This window comes from Sciurus carolinensis, chromosome 6, assembly GCF_902686445.1.
Source record: "Sciurus carolinensis chromosome 6, mSciCar1.2, whole genome shotgun sequence".
In the NCBI taxonomy this organism is placed as follows: domain Eukaryota; kingdom Metazoa; phylum Chordata; class Mammalia; order Rodentia; family Sciuridae; genus Sciurus; species Sciurus carolinensis.
Genome location: NC_062218.1, coordinates 53,463,644 through 53,489,133, shown reverse-complemented (window position 1 = coordinate 53,489,133; position 25,490 = coordinate 53,463,644). Strand labels below are relative to the sequence as shown.

Sequence of the window (25,490 nt, the reverse complement as noted above, 5' to 3'; positions counted from 1 at the left end):
TGTTAAAATAGTTTCCATTCACATGCCCCCATTAATCATCTTCCGGAGCTGCCACCACTGTTCTCTCCATGACTGTTTTATGCAGGTCAGACTGCTCCTCTCCCACTACTCTTCTCCAGCCAGAGTCGCCCTGGTGCAAGGCCAGCCCTGTCAGTATTCTTTTCTAGCTCTATTGCATCTCCCGCCCACCAGTGCCCATTACAGGTGGACTGTTCCTTTAGTTCTTTCCTGTCCTCCCCCAGACTAAACCACTCCCTTGCTGCTGCATGTTATGTGCCCATTTTTGTCTAGAACTGAGGCTAAATGCCTTCTTTCCTGGCTAGTATTTGGTATGGGATATTACGATAACTTTTTTTTTTTTTTCACTCCTATGGGATTTGTTCTCATTTTAACTCAAGATATTTCTCTTTGGTTTCTCTCTCCAAATGTTTCTTTTCTTCTTTTTAGCTTGAAATTGTTTCCCTTCACGTCAGTTTTGTGTTTCCATTCTCCTACTTTCTATTAATAATTGCCTTTCTGCTAAATAGAGCTTCCTGTTACCCATTCACAACCCAGTCCTTACTACCACCATCCCCACCACCTTGTTTTTGTCTGACCAGCTGACTTCTCTCAAGCTGATTCAAGCTGAGCAATTTCCTTTCCTTCACTGGAGTGAGGGTTCACTGGCATTGGAAATACATTAAAAATGTAGATTTAATTCTCCCATTGATCCTTTCTATGAAACTGCAGAATAATTAACCTACATTAAATAGTAGGCTACTATAAATTAATAACCTGAAGTATAAAAAATATAATAAATACTATACCCAGATATATAAGGGAATACCTGGACCTCTTTTAAAAGAAAAAGATAGAATTCCCAAACAATAGCATATGACTTTCCCCAATGTAAACTATTTTAATAGTTTAATAACAAAGATTAACATATATAAATGAAATATTTAACATCCTACTCCTTTAATTTGAATATATATAAAAATTTATATAATGCAAAGCCATCTGATTTGGGGGTTTAATTTTTTAACTTCATATAATATTTGAAATGTGATGGAATTAATTTCTGCATTATTTATTTTGAGTTGACACAATTTCCAGAAAGTTATTTAGTTTCCTCTCTTTGCTTTTCATATGGAAGGGGGAAAAAAAAAAACTTTTCATTCCTACCTGGTAAGCATATAGCATCAGATTATGAGTTTTGTTGAATATGATTTAAATAGCTTTTCATTATAAATAAGTGATTTTAATTCATTATGTTGTACTAGGTACTATACTATAATTAGAAAATATGTTAATTATATTAAGAATGTAAATCATGAAAATTAAGTCTTATAAAATACTCATAGTAAACTGCCTTAATTTTTATGTTCAACAACCATAATTTTGCTAACTACCAGTGTGATTGGTATTTTAATAATTAATAAAATAATCATATTTGTATTTTTAAACTAAACTTTAATATTTTCATTAAGCAGTATGCATATTCTTTATTGGATAGACATATTCATATGTTGAAATGTTTTTTCAGACCTTCAGGAGGTGGAAAATATTGCCTTGGGGAAAGGAAACGGTATCGCTCCTGTAACACAGATGTAAGTAAAACCAAACTCTGCTATGAAAAATTAGCTTACTTTTCCCCTAGAGCAGGAAAACATTTTATATTGTAAGTGATTTGATCAGAAATCTATGTGCATGAGGGTCAAATGAATTTCTTAAATGGTTAATCATGAATGGAACTGGCCTCAATTCCATTAGTACTATCAACAGGTGTCAAAGGGGAGCTCCAGCAGTAGGAGCAAGTGCATTCTTCCCCAATAGGCATGGAGAGAGATCTGTACACAGCCTGAGCTGCCCAGCCCCACAGCACTCAAAACTTCACACCACTATCTTTCTTTAGTCCATCAGGATCAATCTTATATTCTACATCCCATTTTATGTTTGTCACCACAGAGGCCCTAGGCTCTCACATCATTCCTCATCTCTTGCCATCCAATCCCATAAGATCCTGCATATTGCCTCTTCTGTTCCTTTTCCTGTCCCTGCCAAACTACTAAAACTTTCTGTGCCCTGAGGATTCGTCATCAGCAAAATCTCTTATACCCTGACTTTTCTGGTTTTCCTTCCCTTCACCTTCTTGCTGTAATAAAAATCAGCCCTCCTTTGAATCTGCTCCTTCCTCCATAGATTCCAAACTGAAAGCTTCTGTTTTTTCCCTTTTCCCTGATAACTGGGCCTAGAAATGGACTGAATATCTTTGATATGGAAATGGATCAAATATTTTACCATTCCTTCCAGGTCATTGTTTCTCACTCTAGCCTTGAATCTCATGATATCGGACTATTAACCTACTACCCCTCACTCTCATGCTCTCCTGCTTCTGTCTTAATTTTCTTGGTGATTTCATAAATATGTTGATGAATGTCCCAGCATCTTCTCTTTAGGATGTTTTCATAAGCACACCCACATGCTTTCTATCTAAAAACAAACAAAAAAAAATCCCTGTAGTTATTTTCTCATTTCTTTGCTCTCCTTGGAAGCATATTTCTCAAAAGGCTTTTCTATACTTATTGAATCCAATCCCTCTCTTCTAATTTTTTTCTAAAATTTCCCTTGTCAGGTTTCTGCCTCCATCATTCTGTTGTTGAGTGCTCGTATCAAGTCACAGATGATTTCTGAGTTGCTGAATTGAGTAGCCTACTTGGAGTCTTCATTGTCCTTGACTTCCACTAGGTTTCCATCACTATAACTTTTTTTTATTGTTCTTTCACATTGCTGCTTGCTCCTCATTCTCCTTTACTCCTTCCTAATCTGTTTCTTTCAATGTTAGAGTACCAAGGGGTTAGTGGTTGGCTACCTTCTCTGCTCTACCAATACTCATTTCCTTAGTGATCTCATCCATTTTCAGTGCTTTTGATACTATTTATATGCCATTTGACCCCCAACTTTTTATTTTCAGCCCAGATTTCTTCCATGGATTCCAGGCTCTTTTGTAACTATTTGATTAGAAACTTCTAATAGACATCTGGTATTTAGTGGTTACAAGCGTTATCTACGGTTCCACAAATCTGTTCCTCCAGCAGAATTCCCCATCTAAGATGTTAACTTCATTTAAACAAAAAACCTTCAAGAGTCTTTCTTGACTCTTGTTTTCTGTCTCACAGCCTATATCTAATCCCCCAAGAAAACCTATTGATTTTGCCTACAAAATATGACACAGATATGACCATTTCTCACTATCTCTGCTGCTACCACCCTGGCCTGAGTTACCACTCTCAACAATTCCTTTAGTAGTTTTTTAGACGGATTTCCTATCACTACTCTTGCCAACTCCAGTTCTTAACATAGGATGCAGAGTGAGTCAAATTGTCCTTTACTCTTCAATGCCCCCTCCATTTTACTTAAATCCAAAGTCCTTACAAAGGCCTGCAAGGTCTACACAAGCTGTCTTCATTGCTTCTCTGAGCTCATCTCTCACCATTTTCCTCCTCACTCATTCTACTCCAGCCACAGGACCTCCTTCCTTCACCCTTCACTCCTGCCTTGGGGCTTTTACATTGGCTGTTTCCTTTGCCTTGTATACTCTTTTCCTGAAATACCTACATGGCTGAGTATCTCATTTCATCTTTACTCACTGTATCTTCAATTAGACCTAGCCAGAACACTGTACTTAAAATTGTAACCCTTCCTACTCCTTATAACCCTGGGACTTCCAATCCTACTTACCTGGCTCTGTTTTCCTCCGCTTTCTAATCTGCTTTAGTTTATCATTCCTTATTCTGTTAAATTTGAATCTCAGAGTATTTACATGTAGCTTCAATTATAATGATATTTTCAAATTATCAGCATTATTTGCTCATTTGCTCTAGTGAAAACTTATTCAATAATTGAATGCCTACTGTATATTAGACTTTCTAGGGTAAGAAAGATAATTTGTACCTTCAAGGATCTTATAATAACCTGAGAAATCATGTAAGTTTAAAAAATAACATTATAATAAGTGATATGGTAAGAATATAAGGTCCTATAAAAAAGAACATATAATTAGCACCTAGGCTAATTAGGGTTTTAAGTATTTTCTCTTTTTCCCATAGTAAGCTAGAGACCTGAAAGGCATATGGAAGCTGACAGAGAAGGAGAAGGTGACCATGAGAACATTCTAGACAGAAAGAAATATTCATTTGAAGGTGTTAATAAACTACTGAAAGATCCTTAGATTTATGTTTTAGGTGAGGATGGATTCGAGAAAGATAAGAATACAATAGAAAAATAAGCAAATCAAGAAGAATTTAGGGATGTTGATAAGAATGATTGAAGTGATGAGCCATAGGCTTGACATTAGGAATGTTAGTGGAGTCTAAAGAGGGCTAATGGAGAAAATCAAGAACCTATGGTTTCAAAAAGTCACAGAAATCAAAGAAACAGTGTGTAATAAAAAAAAAGAAGATGAAGAAAGATAGAAGCTGAGGAGATCAGAGAAGATATGACAAGTGAGAATATTCTCAATGATGACAAATGGAGAGGGTCATGGAAGTACCCACTTAACCTGAGTGGAGGTGAAGGAGTCCAAAGAACTTTAACATTAGTGAGTTTGGAGGGTCTTCCATGTAGGTGGTGCAGTCACTCAGAATGATAATAGAACTCAGAGTATATATATATATATATATATATATATATATAGTGAGACTTTGAGCTAGATATCAAAGTCCTTAATAAGTGAGGGCGAATGACCCTCTTTCATTAAGCTAGATAGAGGTTTGGATGAATGGCATGTATCTCAGAGGAAAAGAAATTTTATACGTGGATAGAAGATGTGAACCTACAGTATATCAGGCTGTTAATTAGGAGGGAGAAACTCAGACACACCTCTCAACTCCCAACTGTTTCCATTAGAATATAATTGTAGGAGCATACACACTCCTACAATTTAGGCCATAATAATATAGGTATTATGTAACATGAATAATATGTGATAGGTATCAGAAAAAGAAAAGTCAGACATTTTGTGCTTATTTCATATTACCCTTGAATTATAGTAGATGCTTAAATTTTAGAACTTACTACTGGTAGGTTGGCATTACTGTATTTGTCTTCTGTTTCAGTTTTTAACAGATTGTAAGGAGATACAGTTAAGGCAACTGAATCATGGATACACAAGTAATTAATAATGTTTTCTTCATTAATCTTGACTTTACTAATTCAGAACTTGAGGCAATTGTTACCATACTGTTCAAGTTAATAAAGTTATCTGAGTGTAATTTGTGTAAAGCTAAGTCTGCTTTAATGTAATGTAATATGTGAAAATTTAAATTTTCCAGAACAACTCACCTAGTCCAGTGCTGACCAATGAACTTTCTTCTTTGATGGAAATATTATGTGTGTATCGTCCAGCATAGCAGCCACCAGCTCAATTAGTTGTTGAGTCCTTGAAATGTGGCTAATGTAATTGAAGAACAGAATTTTTAAGTTTAATTAATTAAAAGTTGAATAACCACATGTGGCTATTGGTGACCATATTGGACAGTATAGAACTAGACAGTCTAGCTGAGCAATAGAAAAATAAACATTCTGAAGAGAGTTGTAAATTTTACATATAAAATTCCCAAAACAAATCAATCGAATTCATTTTTAAAATATAGTCGGTCCTCTATATCCACAGGTTCCATACTGGCAGATCCAACTTACTTCATATTGAAAATATTCTTTTAAAAATTGCTTCTTTCCAGGAGTGGTAGCACATACCTATAATCCCTGACTCAAGAGATTGAGGCAGGAGGATCACAAATTCAAGGTCAGCATCAGAAACTTAACAAAGCAACTTAGCAAGACCCTGTCTCAAAATAAAAGAAAGGACATGAGGTATAACTCAGTGACAGAATGCCCCCCCCACCAAAAGAAAATTGGAATCTATACTGAGCATGTGCAGAATTTTTTTTGTTATTATTCTCTAAACAGTATAATAATATAACAGCTATTTACATTGTACTGTGCATTATAAGTAATCTGGAGATGGTTTAAGTACACAGAGGATACCTATTATCTGTGCAGTTACAATGCCATTTTGTAAAGGCAATATGAGCATCCATAGATTTTGGTCTCTGTAAGGAGAAGGAAACACAAAAAGACAAGTGGAACATTGAACAGCTGAAGTACTTTTCCCTGACCATATTCAGAGAAAGAGATGAACTGCTCTGGTGTCTCTTAGATATGAGAAAGCTGTTGGCAGATTTCCTCCCTGTTGCCTCAAGCAAACTTCCTTCATGGTTTTCTTTTTCTTTTTTACCAGGAGACCACATGCCCTTAAACTCTCAAACCAGTCGTTAGCAAAAGGAGTAGAATTACTGTAATTGGTTTAGACTGATCCTGATTTACCCCTAAAATGGGGTTAAGTTCACCTTTCCTGAACAAAAACTCAGAGTTGTATTAGCAAGAAATCATGGAGTAGCATTGTATAAGCCGCAGTGTCTGCCTCAGAGCTCTTTTAATTTTCATCATTAATGGAAGTAGCAGCCAGAGAAGTAGTAGTAGAAGTAGCTGCTGCTAAAATTTGTTGAGCACATAATTATGTATCATAGCTATGATTGTAATCATCTTCTCTTCCTGTATGGAGAGACGTTCTCTCCCTTCTTACTAGTGAGTCGGCTTGGTGGGATTTTTAAAATTCCTATTCTTTCAATCTAAATCTAGAAAAATATGATGGTTGCAAAGTTTTGGTGTAATCTGTTCTGTTACAACCTTGTTTTTGCAATACAAATTAGCCCATAACTAATTATGTTATTTTGTGCCACAAAATAAGGAAAATTGTACTGTACATGATGACCATTCACCTTCTGACATTGTTCTTTTTGTTCTGTTTAACCAAAACTGTCATAGAAGTCCTTATGGTGTGTTCAACCCTTCCTTTTACCCTATTTCAGCTTTTCTAAAAAAGATATAGTCCTATATTTACTCTAGTATTTGTTTGGAATTTGCCATGTATTTTTAAAATTGTGCTAGTATTTTTTTTAGAATTGTTATTGTTTTTGTTGGGCATCTGTGTTTGAGTTGTCTGCCTGCAACCCAATTTTTCCCATATGCCTGTTATTTTTAGAGTGCAATTTTGTGGAAAGAGATTTTTCGGGAATGTATGTGTCATATTAGAGGAAGAACTCCTTTATTTAAAAAATCTATTCCAAAAGTTTCTAATATATAGGCTATATTATAGAACAGGGAATTTAGTGATACATAATAAAGGTTGAATTGATTGGAGATAAGATTGAATAATGTAAGCAAGAGTATTTTCCCCTTAGCAAAGAATAAGTATCACTTTAGACTCATTATTGAGAGATTATGTCTCTGTTCTTTAACTTTTGCATTCTTTCTAAATATAGAATGGTTTAAATATTCTTTTTCTCTGTGATGCCCAGGTGTCTGTTATTTGTGAACTACTCTAACTTAAAAGATTCAAAAGAGTGCACTTTTCTAAGTCCAGCCTCCTTCCTTAGTGCACGTTTTACATAATCTAATACTACGCATGTCATACTTAATGAACCTGTAAAGTAAGATCTGAGGGAAAACTTTCCAACTAGTTAAAATCAGTTTGACGGTTAAGAACTAGAAAAGAATTCATAAGCATTTTTTACTTGTGATCCAAGACTATTTCTTGAGACTTAAATAGGGATAATACAAGGGATAAATTCAAATAATCTAGGAAGAATTTTCAAATCAGTGCCCAGAATAAGATAATGTCAGGTGATCAAGCGGCAGGATGATCAGTATATTTTATACAGTGTCAAGAATCCTTAAGGCTTACTCTCTGCTTTCTAATTTATGCCCAATTTGTGTTACAATGGAAAATCTAGGTGCTATTAGGTCAGTTCATGTATATTTGATAGAACCTACTTGAATTCCTTTTAGAACTTTGCAACCCATTTCATATAACCTTTCAATTTCCCAAATAATATAGTCTTGATCCCATTTCTGTGTTTTCCTAGTTGGTACTATGGATTACTGATTAGTTCTCATTTTTTTTACTTACAATAATAATTATTATTAGTTATAGATCTCCAATTAGACTTGTTAGCTTATAGCACTTTAATAAAATCACAGCTGAAAAGCAGAATAAATCAGAAGGTCAGAGGAAAAAGAAAACAATGTAAAACTGGGATAAAATCAGTCCTTTCACTTATTAAAAGTGGGTTGCACATTTTGCCCTGAGCTTCCTAGTAAAATGACCCAAGTAAAGAGGCAAACATCATTTCTAAGATTTATAATGTCTTATGGTAAGATAAAAAGAGGTATATTCACAATAGACCTTTTCACTATTTGAAGCTTTGATATTCCTCTATGTGAATCCTTGCACTGGTGAACTGAATTGAACCATACAAGGTTAAGAGCACTCTTTTATCTAAATTAGAGGAAAAATTAAAACCTAGAATCATTGTGGGACAAATAGTCTTTAAAAGTTGCAAACACAGAAAGAGTATTTCACATTATCTTCCTAATTCCGACTGCAGACATTTGAAGGGTATAGGAGTGGTCGAAGAAAAGAGCTCTCCAGTAGAAAAGGCAAAATGTTTGATTAACTCTTAGCCTTGTTTCAAATAAATAAAAAAAATAAAACATTCATAGGGATAGAGGAGTCAATTTATAAAGACAAAATCTTCAATCATTAAAAATTTCATAAAAGTGTATCCAACTATAAAATTGGCCTGTCACTCTTAATAGTAATATAATCAGGCTGTTCAGATGCTTGACTTTAAGACTGATTATCTGCATCAGAAGTATTGAACTGGGCAATTTGTTTCCTACTTCACCATAAGTCACACTAGAAAGTTTTCAAAAGCAGCTTTGACATGCACATGATGATCTCCATGGTAGAACTGTTGGTAAAGACAAGAGGTATAGCAGGAACAAACTAATATTCTTTTCATCTAGAAGCTACTGAGAAGAAACCAGGAGCACTTATTAAAGACATTTAGGAGAACTGGGTAAAGTTTGGTCTAACCATTAAACCAAGAACTACAATTGAGTATTTGGTATTTTGAGTTAATCTAAAAGACCTAGCCTTCTGGAACTTGGACTTGGAGGGCCGAATTTTATGGAAGCCATAATGCTAAGGGTTCATGGATTCAGGAAACAGTTCTCTTTGGAAATAGAGATAAATTGTATATTAGGCCCTGACAATTTTTATACATGGGCAAAGGTAAAAACTAACATGATTTTCTGGTAGGGCTATAATAATGAGAAGTAAATATTCTGGTTCTGTGTTGAAGCTTCTGAAAAATGTTTGTTCATGAGTTGCTCAAAAATAGGCTTTTAATTACTATCTGAATCAAATCTCCTTTTTTTACTGATATTGGTCAAAATCAGACATTTTGTTTCCTGAACTATTTTTATTATTCCAGTAGCTTAAAACTACCATGCAAAATGTTCTAAGAAGGTAAAAATTGGTGTACATATTATAACTATTTTAAGTAGAAGAATTTAAGGGTGAATTATGCAAATACCTTACTAGAAAACTTGAATCTTTGTAAAGAATTAAAAATATGGCTATATTAAGGCTGTGGACCAAATTTTATATCAAAGCTTAAATAAAAAGTGTTAGGAACTATGAAGTGGACTCTAGGACAGTCCATTCCTAAATTCCTAAAAAGAATTTCCTGGTGCTGTTGTTTTCCAAAACCAAGGGGCAGAGGGAACAAAGATTTATAAGGCTAGATTAGAATTTCTCATGAAATAAGTGAGTTCCAGTTTGCCTGGGTGGAAAGTCATATTATTCTTACATCTTCAAATATCCATTGTTCCTCTTTTACTTTATGCATTAAACCTATAAAAAAGTGTGGAGTGCAAGGATTTTCCAGATCATGTGCAATCCACTCTAAAATTTAAGTGCAAATTGTATAGGACTTTCATGTGTTCTCAGCTGGCTTTGCTAGAGGGGCATGCTATTCAACATTTTTCCCCCATTTCATAAGTCATTCAGAGTGTTAGTGCCTTGGTTGTGTAAATGGGAAAATTATAGTAAATATTTGGAGATAGGATTGTGGTGAAAGAACATGTACTTGGGAGTTAAATTGACTCACGTATGAATCCTGACTGTGACACTTATTGCTACTTAATGTTGTAAATCACCTAACTGTACCAAACTTCTGTGAATTCCTAAATAAATAGGATCTATATCAAACTTGCATGATTGTTTGATAATTAGAAGAATTACATATGTAAAATATCTACTGTTATTACTAGTATTAATTGGTACTCAATTCAGTGCAGCTAATATTATAGATATTTATGCCTTATGAGTTCTAATGTACTTTCATAAATACAAATGTGTTTCTTTCCTGGAAAGGAAGAAGAAAAATTAAATTTTGGGAGTGTTGAAGGCAGATCTAGTGTAATTAGGTAAAGCAAAAGTGTATTTGCTGTGAAAGGAAGAAGCAGTAGAAAGTGGAAGAAAGGAAGTCGAAGTTTTACTTATTTTGCAGTTTTCCCCGAGACTGTAGATATCATTGTATCTTCCCAGAGTGCCCATTTCCTTTAGGAACTGGAGAGGAAAAGGGAAAGGGAAAAGGAAAGGGGAAGGCGTTTTCTCAGCCCTCTTCACAGTTTATTGCCCTCAGACATAATATACTATTTTCAGAATTTTCTGCATTTGTGGGATATTTTAGGATATATTTCTCCTCAAAATCAGGACATTTGGAGTATATTTCACAAATGAAAGAAGGCACAAAGGAATTTTGAACTTGTGGAGGTCACCTTATTCTTTGGAACTAAACTGGGATTAGAGCCCCAGTAATAGAAATGTCACTGGAAAGTTGTCAGCAGAAATTCCAACTTCTTTCTGTAGCAACTTTATGCCTCAATGAGTAATTTTTAAAAAATTTATTTATCTAAAATAAAATGTATTGGACTGGGACTGTAGCTCAGTGGTAAAGCACTTGCCTGGCATGCAAGAGGTCCTGGGTTCAATTCCCAGCATGGCAAAAAAAAAAAAAAAAAAAAAAAAAAAAAAAATATATATATATATATATATATATAAATTTATACATATATAAAATAAAACATTGAATTTAGTTAAAAGTAGATGTTCCTAAACTATTAGAATAATTGAAAGCACAAGACAGTTTGTTTATAGAATGTGCTAACTTACACAGATCTCTGAAAAACAGTGGTCATAAAGATGTTAATATTAATTTTAAAAAATTTCTTTGCATTAAGGAAACCTGCAGCTGTGCTCTTTGGATTTATGTGGGGCCTTCTGGTTGATTTTTAGGAGAGAATGCTTGATTAGCATTTGCTCTAGGAGACTGAAAATCTGTCAGGTTTTAAATAAAAACTCTGTTGCTTATGCCTGCTGTTGTCTGTTATGGTTTCTAGATAGTGTCAGCATTTATTATCATTAAGTAATTACAGAGTATTACTCCTTAAACTTCATTATTCCTAAACTAAACAAAAACGAATTTACCTCATTTTTCTTTCAGATAATACTCTTTCCTTTGATCCCTCTCATTCTTTTGAACCAGTATATAATACTGAGCCTATTTTGATCAACACAGATTCAGAGCATTCATGATGGGAACACTGATATTAGGATAGTACCCTAGTGGATGTATTCTAGAAACACAATGACATGGGATCAAGTCCTTGAGTCCACTGTAATTCTCAAGCCATTCTATTCTCTTTACTTTTCTGCAAACACCCTCAACACACTCCCTCTCAAGGTCTTTGCACTCACTATTTCCTGAAACACTTTTCACAGATGTGTACATAAGTCATTCCCTCATTTTTTAAAACTCTGCTTAAATGCTACCTTAGAAAGAATTTCTCTAACCTTACTATATAAAACAACTTCCCTCCCACCTCACTATCAATCTCCTTACCCTACCTTCTGTTCATTTTCTCATCTCCAATTACAGTAAGCTCCATGAAAGCAGAGACGGAACATGTTTTAGTTTTTTCTGTTACCTCAGACCCTAGGTTATATCTGATGCATATTAAATGATCTTTAAATACTTGCTAGATGAAACAAAGATACTTAAGGCCAGTTTTGGTACCTCGTTTCAAGAAAACTAATGATAAATCATGATGTGTTCATAGGAAAGCCATCAAGTCCTAACTCCTTAACTTAAAAGTTAAGGAGTTAGATTTGTTCAGTGTGAATCCAGAAGAAAGGAAAACCACTGAGTTATAGGAAGGCAGGAAGTTTGGACTGGAAGTAAGGAAGAACCTGCTTATTATTGCAGCTTTCTGAAAAGTCTTTGATCTATCTTTGTATAGGTGTTTATATAGATAGTATGGCCAATTTAGGATGATTGTAAGCATCTTATGCAAATTAGATTATATCACCTCTAATATCACTTCTTGAAAGGTATGATTCTGTGTTGGCTCAAAAATTATTATTGCTTCTGCTTTTTCTGCGGAATGCTACCAGATAAATGTATCTATTATGGAACATTCTAAATAAGGGTTTGGCAAATGGCACCACCCAGGCCAAATCTGACCTGTAATCTCTGTAAATATTTGTATTGGAACACAGACATGACCACTTGATTAAATGTGAAACCTTATGCTATTATTGTGGTATTAAGAGAGTCCAGAGCATGCGCCCATTCAGGAGGTGTTTTCACCCTGAAATTATTACTAAGTAATCTTTCTGTATCCCAGTTTACTTCATTATAAAATGGGATTACTAATTATAACTACTTCATAAGAGAGTGTTGAAGAGGAATCAAATAGATAATGCATGTAAAGATCTCTGAACAGTATGCCACAGAGTAGTGCTTATCAAGTACTAGTAGCTATTGTTATTATTAATATTTTTATTATGCTGACCCTGGGAGTGGTTATCACAGGAAGAATAGAACAGAAATCTTTTGAAGTATTATGGAAGTGCTTTAATTAAATAATAATATCCTCTAATCGGACCTTTTACTTTTCTTCTATTTAGAGGAATCACTAACAGATAGTGAAAAATAGCAATTTTTTGTTTGCTTTTAGCCAATGGCCCTTATGACACCTTAATTTGTTAATATAGGGCTTTATTATACACTAGTGTTTATATATGAAATATCATTTATTCTTAGACTTCTATATGGTCCTTCTCTTTCATCTAGGGTACATTTTTCCAACCATGATTTCTTTCTTTGTTTTTCATACTGAGAACTGAACCAGGGTGCTTTAGCACTGGGCTATATTCCCAGCCTTTTTTGTTTTTTATTTTGAGACAGGGTGTCACTAAGTTGCTTAGGACTTTGTTAAGTTGCTGAGGCCGGTCTTGAACTTGCAATCTTCCTGTCAACCTCCGAGCCTCTGGGATTACAGGCATGTGTCACCACACCTGGCTTTCCAAACATTCTTAATGTATAATCTTTTCTTTCCTGTCCCCATGATTTTACTTGGTTTCGCTCTTAACAGCCCCTTACTCTCCCCAAATCCTTTATATTTCTTAACTCGTTCAGTACCTGGAGCACTTTGAAACATACCCAAGATTTTCTTTCTCAACCAGTGTGTCCCTAACTAACCACATGGCACGTTGCTCTTTCACCCCTAAACAGCACCTATAGATAGCCTGGAGAATTTGTTGTATGCTATGAATATTACCTGAAATAGTTCTATTACTTTTCACTTGCAGCTTTATTTTCCACCTAGCTTGAATGAACTTTGGGGTGGTTGGTATTTTACAAGTATTTAAAGATTATGTGAAAACTTGTATCTATATTCAAATTACTTGTATTTTTTGAAATTGATATTCTTTAAAAGTAGGCTTGTGGCATGGCAAAGCCACTGACAATTTTAGTTCTTATTTTGGATTCCCTAAAAATAGTTAAAAAAGAAAAGCACTCCTGTCATCTTAGCATTCCAAAGATCTGGCAATTAGTAGGCCATGAAATAAAAGACCCTGCAAACATGTCCTTCCAGCATGGTACTCTATATAGTTTATGGTAAATAGTTACTTTTCATTCTTATTAAAGGCAATCAAGAAGAGTAATTTAACAAGACGAGTCATTAGGTTTGGCATTGAGAGTATTATATTTTAATATGCTAAAATATTTTAAAATTCAGGGCTCTTCACAGAGTATAGACCTGCTATCTCAACTAAAAGGACTCTCAGTTTTAGTTTTATCATCTAGTTTTTGTGTATGTTTATAAGGAGATATATGATGGATTGATTACAAAATAGACTATGACATGTGTCCTAGGGTAAATTTATACTGAAACTCCCTTAACACTTAACTCTGTTTAAATGACTTCAGTTATATCTTCTATAGCTAAGATTACAATTTAGATACTTGAATCTGAATATTGATTATTTAACAGTAAACCAAATACCAGAATTATAGGCAGAATAAGGTAGTGAGCTAATATGATGGGATTCAGGCAATTTTAATTTTAGGGACATTGTCCCTTGGTTTTGGTAATTTACAACAATGGTACCATTTATGATTTTATTTTATTTTAGCCATGCCCTTTGGGTTCCCGAGATTTTCGAGAGAAACAATGTGCAGACTTTGACAATATGCCTTTCCGAGGAAAGTATTATAACTGGAAACCCTATACTGGAGGTAATGTATAACCTGGCAGAGCATTCATGCTTGAGAGCTTTCAAATATAAGAGTATATAAACACACACACACACACACACACATACTCGTACAAGTACCAGTTTAAATTAGTATTTGCAAATCAAGGCAGAAAGTGCTTATATTATTACAAAGTTCTCATATTTTAGTTCTCTGTGGTAAAGTTTATATTGCTATGAAGTATCAGAAATTATTTTTAAAACATAATTCCAATTAATAATTAAAAAACATATGTACACATCAAAACCATATACTATTTGAGACTTCCTTGGTAGAGGTAAATTACATTATAATCATTGATTGTTTGTAATCACCACACAGAAAACAAAGTATACCAATAAAAATCAACTTACAAAAAGAAAATTAGTTCTTTTTAGCAAAAGGCCAATCTTTCCCTAAGTGGTTATTCTTTTTGAGGAACTAAGAGACGTTTTGCTCCTTAATTTGGGCATATCTCATGGACTAATTATTCAGTAAGCAGAAGATTTTCTGCACTTCCAAAATACAAACTAGATTTTGTTGAAATTTTCTTTTAGAAAAATTGAATATACTTTAAAAAAACTTTCACTGTTTGTCTTTCTAATATCTTACTTTAAAAATTATCTGACATAGTATTAAGAGAATTTTATGCTGACAACTGTATATCCACCACAAATGTTCTACCATTAACACTTTACTTTATGTCTGTTGATCTCTCTATCCACATAATAACCCGTCCTAATTTTTATATATTTCAAAGTCAACAAGTCATTAATATACTTTGTTTTAAATACTTCAGCATGTATACCATTAATCATAGATCAGTTGTTTGTTTACCCTTTTCTTTTAAGGTAAGAGGATGTACAATACAATGCATGAATCTTAACTATACTTTCACTGAATTTTGACAAATGCACACACCTATAAAACTTCACTGAGATATAGAACTTTACCGTTATCTCCAAAATTATTATAGTCATCGTCAGTTCAGACTACTTACCAATTATCATAGATTGAGAGTTTTAAACAACAGAAATGTATTTTTCACAGTTCCAGAGATTAGGCCAAGATCAGGTACCAGCATACTACCATCTTCTCATTGTATCCTGAGGCAGCAGAAAGAAGGGGGAGAGTCCTTTGGGTTCCCTGTTATGAGGGCACTAATCAAATTCACAGGGGTTCCCCCCTCATAACCCAATTATATTCCAAAGGTCCCACCTTCTAATACCATCACATTGGCAGTTAGGATTTCAAAATGTGAATATGAGAGGACACATTCAGTCCCTAACTCCTCCTAGTTCTCTACTGTCAATAATTGCCTCTACCAACTCCAAGAGGCAACAATTGTTCTGACTTTTTTTTTTCAACAGTTATTCTGTTTCAGAACTTAATATAAGCAAAATTATGCCATATTCACTCTTCTATGTAGGACTTCTTTAAGCCTAATGCTGTTGAGATCTGTCCACATTGTTGTATGTAGTAGTCCATTTCATTTTATTGCTAGGCAATATTCCATTATAGTCAGTTATTCCATTCTGCCATTGGTAGACACCTGGGTTGTTTCTAGTTTTTAGCTGTCCTGAATAAACTACTATGAATATTCGTGTTTACAGGTCTTTTTTAAGCATGTTTCCATTTCTCTTGGGTAAATACTTAGGTGCAAAATTGCTGGGCAATAGGGTAGGTGTGAGTTTACTTTTAAAAGAAACTGCCAGGTGTTTTTTCCAAAATAATTGTACCATATTATATTCTCAACAACAACATATGGGACTTCTGTTTACTGCATATCCTTACTAATATTTGGTGTGTTCAATCTTCCTCTGGAAGGGGAAGAGCGATATCTCAATAAAGGTTTATTTTTTTGTTTTAGGATGATTATGTTGAACATGTTTGTATATACTTAGTGGCCATTTATATATTTTCTTTTATACTTTGTGTTTAAATCATTTGCCTTTTTTAGCACAGTTTTAATTTAATTAAATTATCTTTATTTTAATTGACAAAAAATGTGTACTTATTTATGAGGTACAGAATGATAATTTGATACATGTATACAAGGTAATTAGCATTTTCATCTACTCAAATATCATTTTTGTGTATTGGGAGACTTCAAACTCTTCTCTATTTTGAAATATATAATAAGTTATAGACTACAGGATGTTAGAACTAATTCCTCCTATCTAGCTATATTTTGGAATCTGTTATCCAGCCCCTATTTCCCTTCCTCCCTATCCTTCCTAGCCTCTAGTGATCACTGTTCTTCAATGTGATCAACATTTTTCTCTTTAACTAATGAGAATGTGTAGCATTTTTCTTTCTGTGCCTGGCTAATTTCACTAAACACAATATCCACTAGTTTCATTTATGTTGCCATAAGTGACAGAATTTCATCACTTTTTATGACTGGATAATGGAATCGTTGTGGGTATAGTCCTATAGACCTAGACCATTTTGTGGGGGTGGGGCACTGGGGATTGAACCCAGGGCCTCACAACAAATGCTAGGCAAATGTTCTATCACTGACCTACAGCCCCAACCCCTAGACAACATTTTAAAATTACGTTCATCCATTGATGTTTATCTTGATTGATTCTGTATATTGGCTTTTATGAATAGTGCTGCAATGAAAGGTGTGCAGGTATTATATATATTTGTTATAATGATTTCTTTCATTTGGATATGTACTCAGCAGTGGGGTTATTGGCTCAGATGGTAGTTCTATTTCTTCTTGTTTGAAGAACCTCTGTACTGTTTACCATAATACTTGTAATAATGTATGTTCCCACCAAGACTGTATAAGAGTTCTTTTTCTCACACCAATATCAGCATTTATTTCTTCTTGCATTCTAACTTGGATATCTCAGTATGATTTGTACTTGCATTTCCCCAATGATAATGTTGACCATTGTTTCATATACTCATCTGTTTGTATGTCTTCCTTTGAGAAATAGCTCTGCAAGTCATTTGCTCATTTTAAAATCAGATTATTATTATTATGATTTTGAGTTGTGTTCCTTATATATTCTGAATATTAATCCTTTATCAGATGGATGAATTGTAAATATTTTCTCCTATTTTTGTTGAGGATATCTCTTCTCTCTGTTGATTGTTTCCTTTGTCATGCAGAAGCTTTGTAGTTTGATATACCATCATTTGTCCAATTTTGCTTTTATTGCCTGAATTTTGGGGACTATTTAAAAAAAAATCTTGGCCTGTGCCAATGTCCTGAAATATTTCCCCTGTGTCTTCTTTTAGTTGTTTCATAGTGTTTTAGTAAGCTTTTTGTTGCTGTGACAAAAAGATTTAACAAGAACAATTTTAGAGAAGGAAAAGTTTGTTTGGTGCCCACAGTTTCAGAGGTCTTAATTCAGAGATGGCCAACTCCATTGCTCTAGGCCCAAGGTGAGGCAGAACATCAAAGTAGAAGAGTGTGACGGAAGAGAGCTACTCAGGACATGACAATCAGGAAGCAGAGAAAGAAGAAACTGTGTTCACTGGGGACAAAATACATACCCCCAAGGCATGACCCACCTCCAGCCACACCTTCCCTGCCTACAGTTACCACCCAGTTAATCCCTATCAGTAGATTAATGCACTGATTAGGTTAAGACTCTCAGAACCCAATCATTTCCCCTCTAAACTTTCTTGCATTGTCTCTCACATGGGTTTTTTGGGGACACCTCATATCTAAAACATAACACATAGTTTCAGGTCATATATTTAGGCCCTTGATCCATTTTGAGTTCGTTTTTCTATATGATAAGTCTTTTGCCCATATGGTAAGAAGTAGAGTCTAATTTCATCCTTCTGCATATGTATATTTTGTTTTCCCAGCACAATTTATTGAAAAGACTGTTCTTTCTTAATATCTTTGTTGAGAATCAGTTGGCTATAAGTACATGAATAAATTTCTTGATTTTCTATTCTGTTCTCTTAGTCTGTGTGTCTGTTTTCAGGTCAGTATCACGCTGTTTTGATTACTGCAGCTTTGTAGTATGTTTCAAAGTCAAATATTGTGATACCTGTAGCTTTGTTTTTTTCCCTTTAGGATTATTTAGACTATTCTGGGTATTTTATGGTCTATATCAATTTTGTGAAGAATGCCACTGATATTTTGTTGTGGATTACCTTACATTTGTAGATTGCTTTAGGAAATATCAGTGTTTTAACCATTTTAATTCTTCTAACCCATAAAAATGGAATGTCTTTCCTTTGTGTATGTGTGTGGATGTGTGTTCTTCAAATTCTTTATTAGTGTTTATAATTTTCATTGTGGAAATCTTTAATTTCCTTTGTTACATTTATCTAGGTTTTAAAATTTTTGTGGCTATTATGAATGTAATTGCATTTCTAATTTTTTCATCAAGAATGTTATAAGTATAAAAATGCTACTCTTTCTGTATGCTGGTTTTCTATCCTGCAATTTTACTGAATTTATCAATTTTTGGTTTTATATGTACCCATGCAATTATGTCATCTGCAAACAGGAATAATTTTACCTTCTCCTTTACAATATGGATGTCCTTTAATTTCTTTCCTTATCTAATTGATGTGGCTAACATTTCCAGTACTATGTTTATAGAACTGGTAAAAGTGTTTTGTTCCAGAACTTGGAAGAAACATCGTCAGTTTTTCTCTACTTAGTATGGTCTGATGTGAATGATAGGTTTGTCACATATAACCTTTATTTTATCGATGTATGTTTCTTCCATATCTAATATGTTGAAGGTTTTTGTAATGAAGAGAGGTTGGATTTTATTGAATGCTTTTCCTGTGTCTATTGAGATTATTCTATATTCTTTCCTTCAGTCTGTTTTTATGATGTATTACATTTATTGGTTTATGTATGTTGAACCATTCTTGTATCCCTGAGATAATTTCCACTTGATCACTCTGTATAATCTTTTTATGTACTGTTGTGTTTTGCTTTCTGGAAGTTTGTTGAGATTTTTATGTCTATGTACATTAGTGATCTTGACCTATAGTTTTCTTTTTGTTATGTTTTTGTCTGGTTTGGTATCAGGATAATGCTGCCCTTGTAGAATGAGTCTGGTAGAGTTGCCTCCCTTTCTATTTTTGAAGTAGCTTAAGTAGAATTGGTATTAATTCTTCTTTATATGTTTTGTAGAATTCCGCAGTGAAGCCATCTGGTCCAGGGCTTTTCTTTGTTAGATGTTATTTTTGATTCAATATCTTTACTCATTATTGGTCTGTTCAATTTTTCCATGTCATCATGGTTTAAATTTGGTAAGTTATCTATGTCCAGAAGTGGAAACTAAACAACATGCTCTTGATTGACCAATGGTCAATGAAAAATTCAAAACGAATTAAAAAAAATATTCTGAGACAAATGAAAATGGAAATACAACATACCAAAAACTATGGAATGCAGTAAAAGCAGTACTAAGAGGAAAATGTACCCACTTCTAGGTTTTTAATTTTTATTTTTTGGCCTTTAGCTGTTAATAACAATACCTAATGGTTCTTTATATTACTGTGGAATCATGTGTAAATAGCTCTCTTTTCATCTCTGAGTTTTTTTTTTTTGGGGGGGGGGGTCTTCTCTATTTTTTTCTTGGTTATACTAGCTAAAGGTTTGTAAATTTAGTATATCTTTTCTAAAAACAAAGTCTTCATTTCTTTAATGAATATTCTTTAATGGTATTCATTTTTTTCATTTTAATTTCTGTTCTAACCTTTGTTATTTCTTTTCTTCTACTAATTTTGAGTTTTATTTGTTATTGCTGTCTTTGAGTTTCTTTGTTAGATTGTTTGAAATATTTCTCTCTCTTTACCACCCACCTCCCTCCCACCTCCTTTCCTTCTTCCATCCCTCTCTCTTTTTATTTTTGATGTAGGGGCTTAGTGCTATAAATTTCCTTCTTAGTACTACTTCTGCTGCTTTCCATAGGTTTTAGTATGTTGTGTTTCCATTTTCATTAGTCTCAACATATTTTTAAATTTCCCTTTTGATTTTTTTCATTGACAAGTTGGCTATTCAAGAGTATGTTGTTTAGTTTTCATGTATTTGCACAATTTCCAAAGTACATCTTAATTAATTAATTTGCATTTATTTACAATATTGGGCATTGAGCCCAAAGGTACCCTACCATTAAGTTATATTCCCATCCCTTTTTATTTTTGTTTTGAGACAATCTCACTAAGTTTCTGAGGCTAGTCTTTAACTTGCAATCCTGTCATTACTGTCTACAGAACAACCTACTAGACTTATTTAAGGGGGAAAGCTGAGATTTTTAGCAATATTAAATTTTCCAATTAATACAGAATGTATTTCCGTTTGTGCCTGCTCTAAGTTCTCTCAGGTATGTTTTGTAGTTTTTGGGTACAAGTTCCTGCACATCTTTTATTAAATATATTTCTGAGTAATTTATGGTTTTTGTTCTATTGTTAATAAAACTTTTGAAATTTTCATTATTTTTTATTATTTGTTCTATATATTTATACATGACAGCAGAATGCATTTTGATTCATTGTACACAAATGGAGTATAACTTCATTTCTCTGGTTGTACATGATGTAGATTCATACCATCTGTGTAATCATACATGTACATAGGGTAATGATGTCTATCTCATTCCACCATCTTTCCTACCCACTCCCTCCTCCCCTCCCCTCATTTCCCTCTTTATAATCTGAAGTTCCTTCATCTTCCCTAATCCCCGTATGCCCCCCATTATGATCAGCATCCACTTATCAAAGAAAACATTTGGCCTTTGGTTTATTGGTATTGGCTTATTTCACTTAGCATGATATTCTCTAACTCCATCCATTTACCAGCAAATGCCATGATTTTATTCTTCTTTATGGCTGAGTAATATTCCATTGTGTTTCACAATGTTCCATTCCATTCCACAGTTTGTTTATCCACTCATCTATTGAAGTGCATCTAGGTTGGCTCCACAGTCTAGCTATTGTGAATTGAGCTGCTATAAACATTGCTATGGCTATGTCACTGTAGAATGCTGATTTTAAGTCCTTTGGGTATAAACTGAGGAGTGGGATAACTGGGTCAAATGTTGGTTCCATTCCAGGTTTTCTAAGGAATCTCCATACTGCTTACCAGAGTGACTGCACCAATTTGCAATCTCACCAGTAATGTATTAATGTACCTTTTTTCCCACATCCTCACTGACACCTATTGTTGCTTGTATTCTTGATAATAGCCATTCTAATTGGAGTGAGATGAAATCTTAGGGTGGTTTTGATTTGTGTTTCTAATTACTAGAGAATTGAAAAATTTTTTATATATTGATTGTTTATAGATCTTCTTCTGTGAAGTGTCTGCTCATTTCCTTGGCCCATTTATTGATTGGTTAATTGTATTTTTGGTGTTAAGTTTTTTGAATTCTTTATAAATTCTGGAGATTAGTGCTCTATCTGAAGTGTGTGTGGTAAAGATTATCTCTCACTCTGTAGGCTCTCTCTTCACATTATTGATTGTTTCCTTTGCTGAGAGAAGGCTTTTCAGTTGGAATCTATCCCATTTTTTTGATTCTTGTTTTTATTTCTTGTGCTTTGGAAGTCTTATTAAGGAAGTCTAGCAACATGATGAAGATTTGGGCCTACTCTTTCTTCTATTTGGTGCAGGGCCTCTGGTCTAATTCCTAGGTCCTTGATACAATTTGAGTTGAGTTTTGTGCAGGGTGAGACATGGGAATTTAATTTCATTTTGCTGAATGTGTGCTTCCAGTTTTCCCAGCTCCATTTGCTGAAGAGGTTATCTTTTCTCCATTGTATGTTTCTAGCATCTTTGTCTAGTATGACATAACTATATTTATGTGGGTTTGTCTCTGTGTCTTCTATTCTGTAACACTGATCTACCTGCCTATTTTGGTGCCAATACCATGCCATTTTTTTACTCTTCCTCTGTAGTATAGTTTAAGGTCTGGCATTGTGATACCTCCTGCTTCACTCTTCCTGCTAAGGATTGCTTTGGCTATTCTGGGTTTCTTATCTTTCCAAATGAGTTTCATGATTGCTTTCTCTATTTCTATGAGGAATGTCATTGGGATTTTAATTGGAATTTCATTGAATCTGTATAGCACTTTTGGTAGTGTGGCCATTTTGACAAAATTAATTCTGCCTATCCAAGAACATGGGAGATCTTTCCATTTTCTAAGGTTTTCTTTAATTTCTTTCTTTAGTGTTCTGTAGCTTTCATTGTAGAAGCCTTTCACCTCTTTTGTTAGATCAATTCCTAAGTATTTTATTTTTTTTTTGAGGCTACTGTGAATAGGGTAGTTTTCCTAATTTCTCTTTCAGAAGATTCATCACTTATGAATAGAAATGCATTAGATTTATGTGTGTTGATTTTATATCCTGCTACTTTGCTGAATTTATTTATGAGTTCTAGAAGTTTTCTGATGGAAATTTTTTTTATTCAATTTTTAAAAAAATTTTTATTATAAACAAATGGGATACATGTTGTTTCTGTTTGTACCTGGAGTAATGGCATACCATTTGCGTAATCATACGTTTACATAGGGTAATGTTGTTTGATTCATTCTGTTATTTTTTCCTTCCCCCCACCCCTCCCACCCCTCTTTTCCCTCTATACAGTTCCTCCTTCCTCCATTCTTACCACCCTCCCACGCCCCATTATGTGTCATCATCCGCTTATCAGCAAGATCATTCGTCCTTTGGTTTTTTGAGATTGGCTTATCTCACTTAGCATGATATTCTCCAATTTCATCCATTTGCCTGCAAATGCCATAATTTTATTATTCTTTATAGCTTAATAATATTCCATTGTACATATATATATACCACAGTTTCTTTTTCATTCATCAATTGAAGGACATCTAGGTTGGTTCCACAATCTGGCTATTGTGAATTGAGGAGCTATGAACATTGATGTGGCTGTATCTCTGTAGTATGCTGATTTTAAGTCCTTTGGGTATAGGCCAAAGAGTGGGATAGCTGGGTCAAATGGTGGTTCCATTCCAAGTTTTCTAAGGAATCTCCACACAGCTTTCCAGAATGGTTGCACTAATTTGCAGCCCCACCAGCAATCTTTTTCCCCACGTCCTCTCCAACATCTATTGTTGCTTGTGTTCTTGATAATCGCCATTCTAATTGGGGTGAGATGGAATCTTAGGGTAGTTTTGATTTGCATTTCTCTTATTACTAAAAATGGTGAACATTTTTTCATATTTGTTGATTGCTTGTAGATCTTCTTCTGTGAAGCGTCTGTTCATATCCTTAGCCCATTTGTTGATTGGGTTATTTGTATTCTTGGCATAGAGTTTTTTGAGTTCTTTATATATTGTGGAAATTAGTGCTGTATCTGAAGTATGAGTGGCAAAGGTATTCTCCCACTCTGTAGGCTCTCTCTTCACATTACTGAGAGTTTCCTTTGCTGAGAGAAAGCTTTTTAGTTTGAATCTATCCCAGTTATTGATTCCTGCTTTTATTTCTTGTGCTATGGGAGTCCTGTTAAGGAAGTCTGATCCTAAGCCAACAAGGTGAAGATTTGGACCTACTTTTTCTTCTATAAGATGCAGGGTCTCTGGTCTGATTTCAAGGTCCTTGATCCATTGTGAGTTGATTTTTGTGCAGAGTGAGAGATAGGGGTTTAATTTCATTCTGCTGCATATGGATTTCCAGTTTTCTCAGCACCATTTATTGAAGAGGCTATCTTTTCTCCATTGCATATTTTTGGCACCTTTGTCTAGTATGAGAAAATTGTATTTATTTGGGTTTGTGTCCATGTCCTCTATTCTGTATCATTTATCTTCCTCTCTATTTTGGTACCAATGCCATGCCGTTTTTGTTACTATTGCTTTGTAGTATAGTCGAAGTTCTGGTATTGTGATACCCCCTGTTTCATTCTTCCTGCTAAGGATTGCTTTAGCTATTTTGGGTTTCTTATTCTTCCAGATGGATTTCATGATTGCTTGCTGTATTTCTGTAAGGTACATCATTGGGATTTTAATTGGAATTGCATTGAATCTGTATAGCACTTTTGGTAGTGTGACCATTTCGACAATATTAATTCTACCTATCCAAGAACATGGGAGATCTTTCCATCTTCTAAGGTCTTCCTCAATTTCTTTCTTCAATGTTTTGAAGTTTTCATTGTAGAGATCTTTTACCTCTTTGGTTGGATTGATTCCCAAGTATTTTATTTTTTTTTTGAGGCTATTGCAAATGGAGTTGTTTTCCTCATTTCCCTTTCAGCTGTTTCATTGCTTGCGTATAAAAATGCTTGATTTTTGCGTGTTGATTTTATAGCCTGCTATTTTGCTGAATTCATTGATGAGGTCTAGAAGTTTTCTGGAGGAGTTTTTTGGATCCTCTAAATATAGAATCATGTCATCAGCAAACAGTGACAGCTTAAGTTCCTCCTTTCCTATTCATATCCCTTTAATTTCTTTAGTCTACCTAATTGCTCTGGCTAGAGTTTCGAGGACAATGTTGAATAGAAGTGGTGAAAGAGGACATCCCTGTCTTGTTTCCATTTTTAAAGGGAATGGTTTCACTTTTTCTCCATTAAGAATGATGTTGGCCATGGGCTTAGCATAAATAGCCTTTACAATGTTCAGGTATGTTCCTACTATCCCTATTTTCTCTAGTGTTTTCAGCATGAAGGGGTGTTGTATTTTGTTGAACACTTTTTCTGTGTTAATTGAAATAGCCATATGATTCTTATCCTTAAGTCTATTGACATGATGGATTATGTTTATTGATTTACAGATGTTAAACCATCCTTGCATTCCAGGGATGAACCCCACTTGATCGTGGTGCACGACTTTCTTAATATGTTTTTGAATATGGTTTGCCAATATTTTGTTAAGGATCTTTGCATCTGTATTCATCAAGGATATTGGTCTAAAATTTTCTTTCCTTGATGTGTCTTTGCCTGGTTTGGGTATAAGGTTGATATTAGCTTCATAGAATGAGTTTGGTATGGCACCCTCCTTTTCTATTTCCTGG

At 34.2% G+C, this 25,490-nt stretch overlaps 1 protein-coding gene across 1 annotated transcript in view; it reads left to right on the top strand.

Moving 5' to 3' along the window:
* Positions 1-25,490, top strand: part of Adamts6 (ADAM metallopeptidase with thrombospondin type 1 motif 6) — a 293,124-nt gene that overhangs the window by 186,120 nt on the left and 81,514 nt on the right. The window contains exons 13-14 of the mRNA XM_047555805.1: positions 1,526-1,589; positions 14,435-14,537. Coding sequence (XP_047411761.1) covers positions 1,526-1,589; positions 14,435-14,537 — 167 coding nt within the window. The remainder of the gene's footprint in view (positions 1-1,525; positions 1,590-14,434; positions 14,538-25,490) is intronic.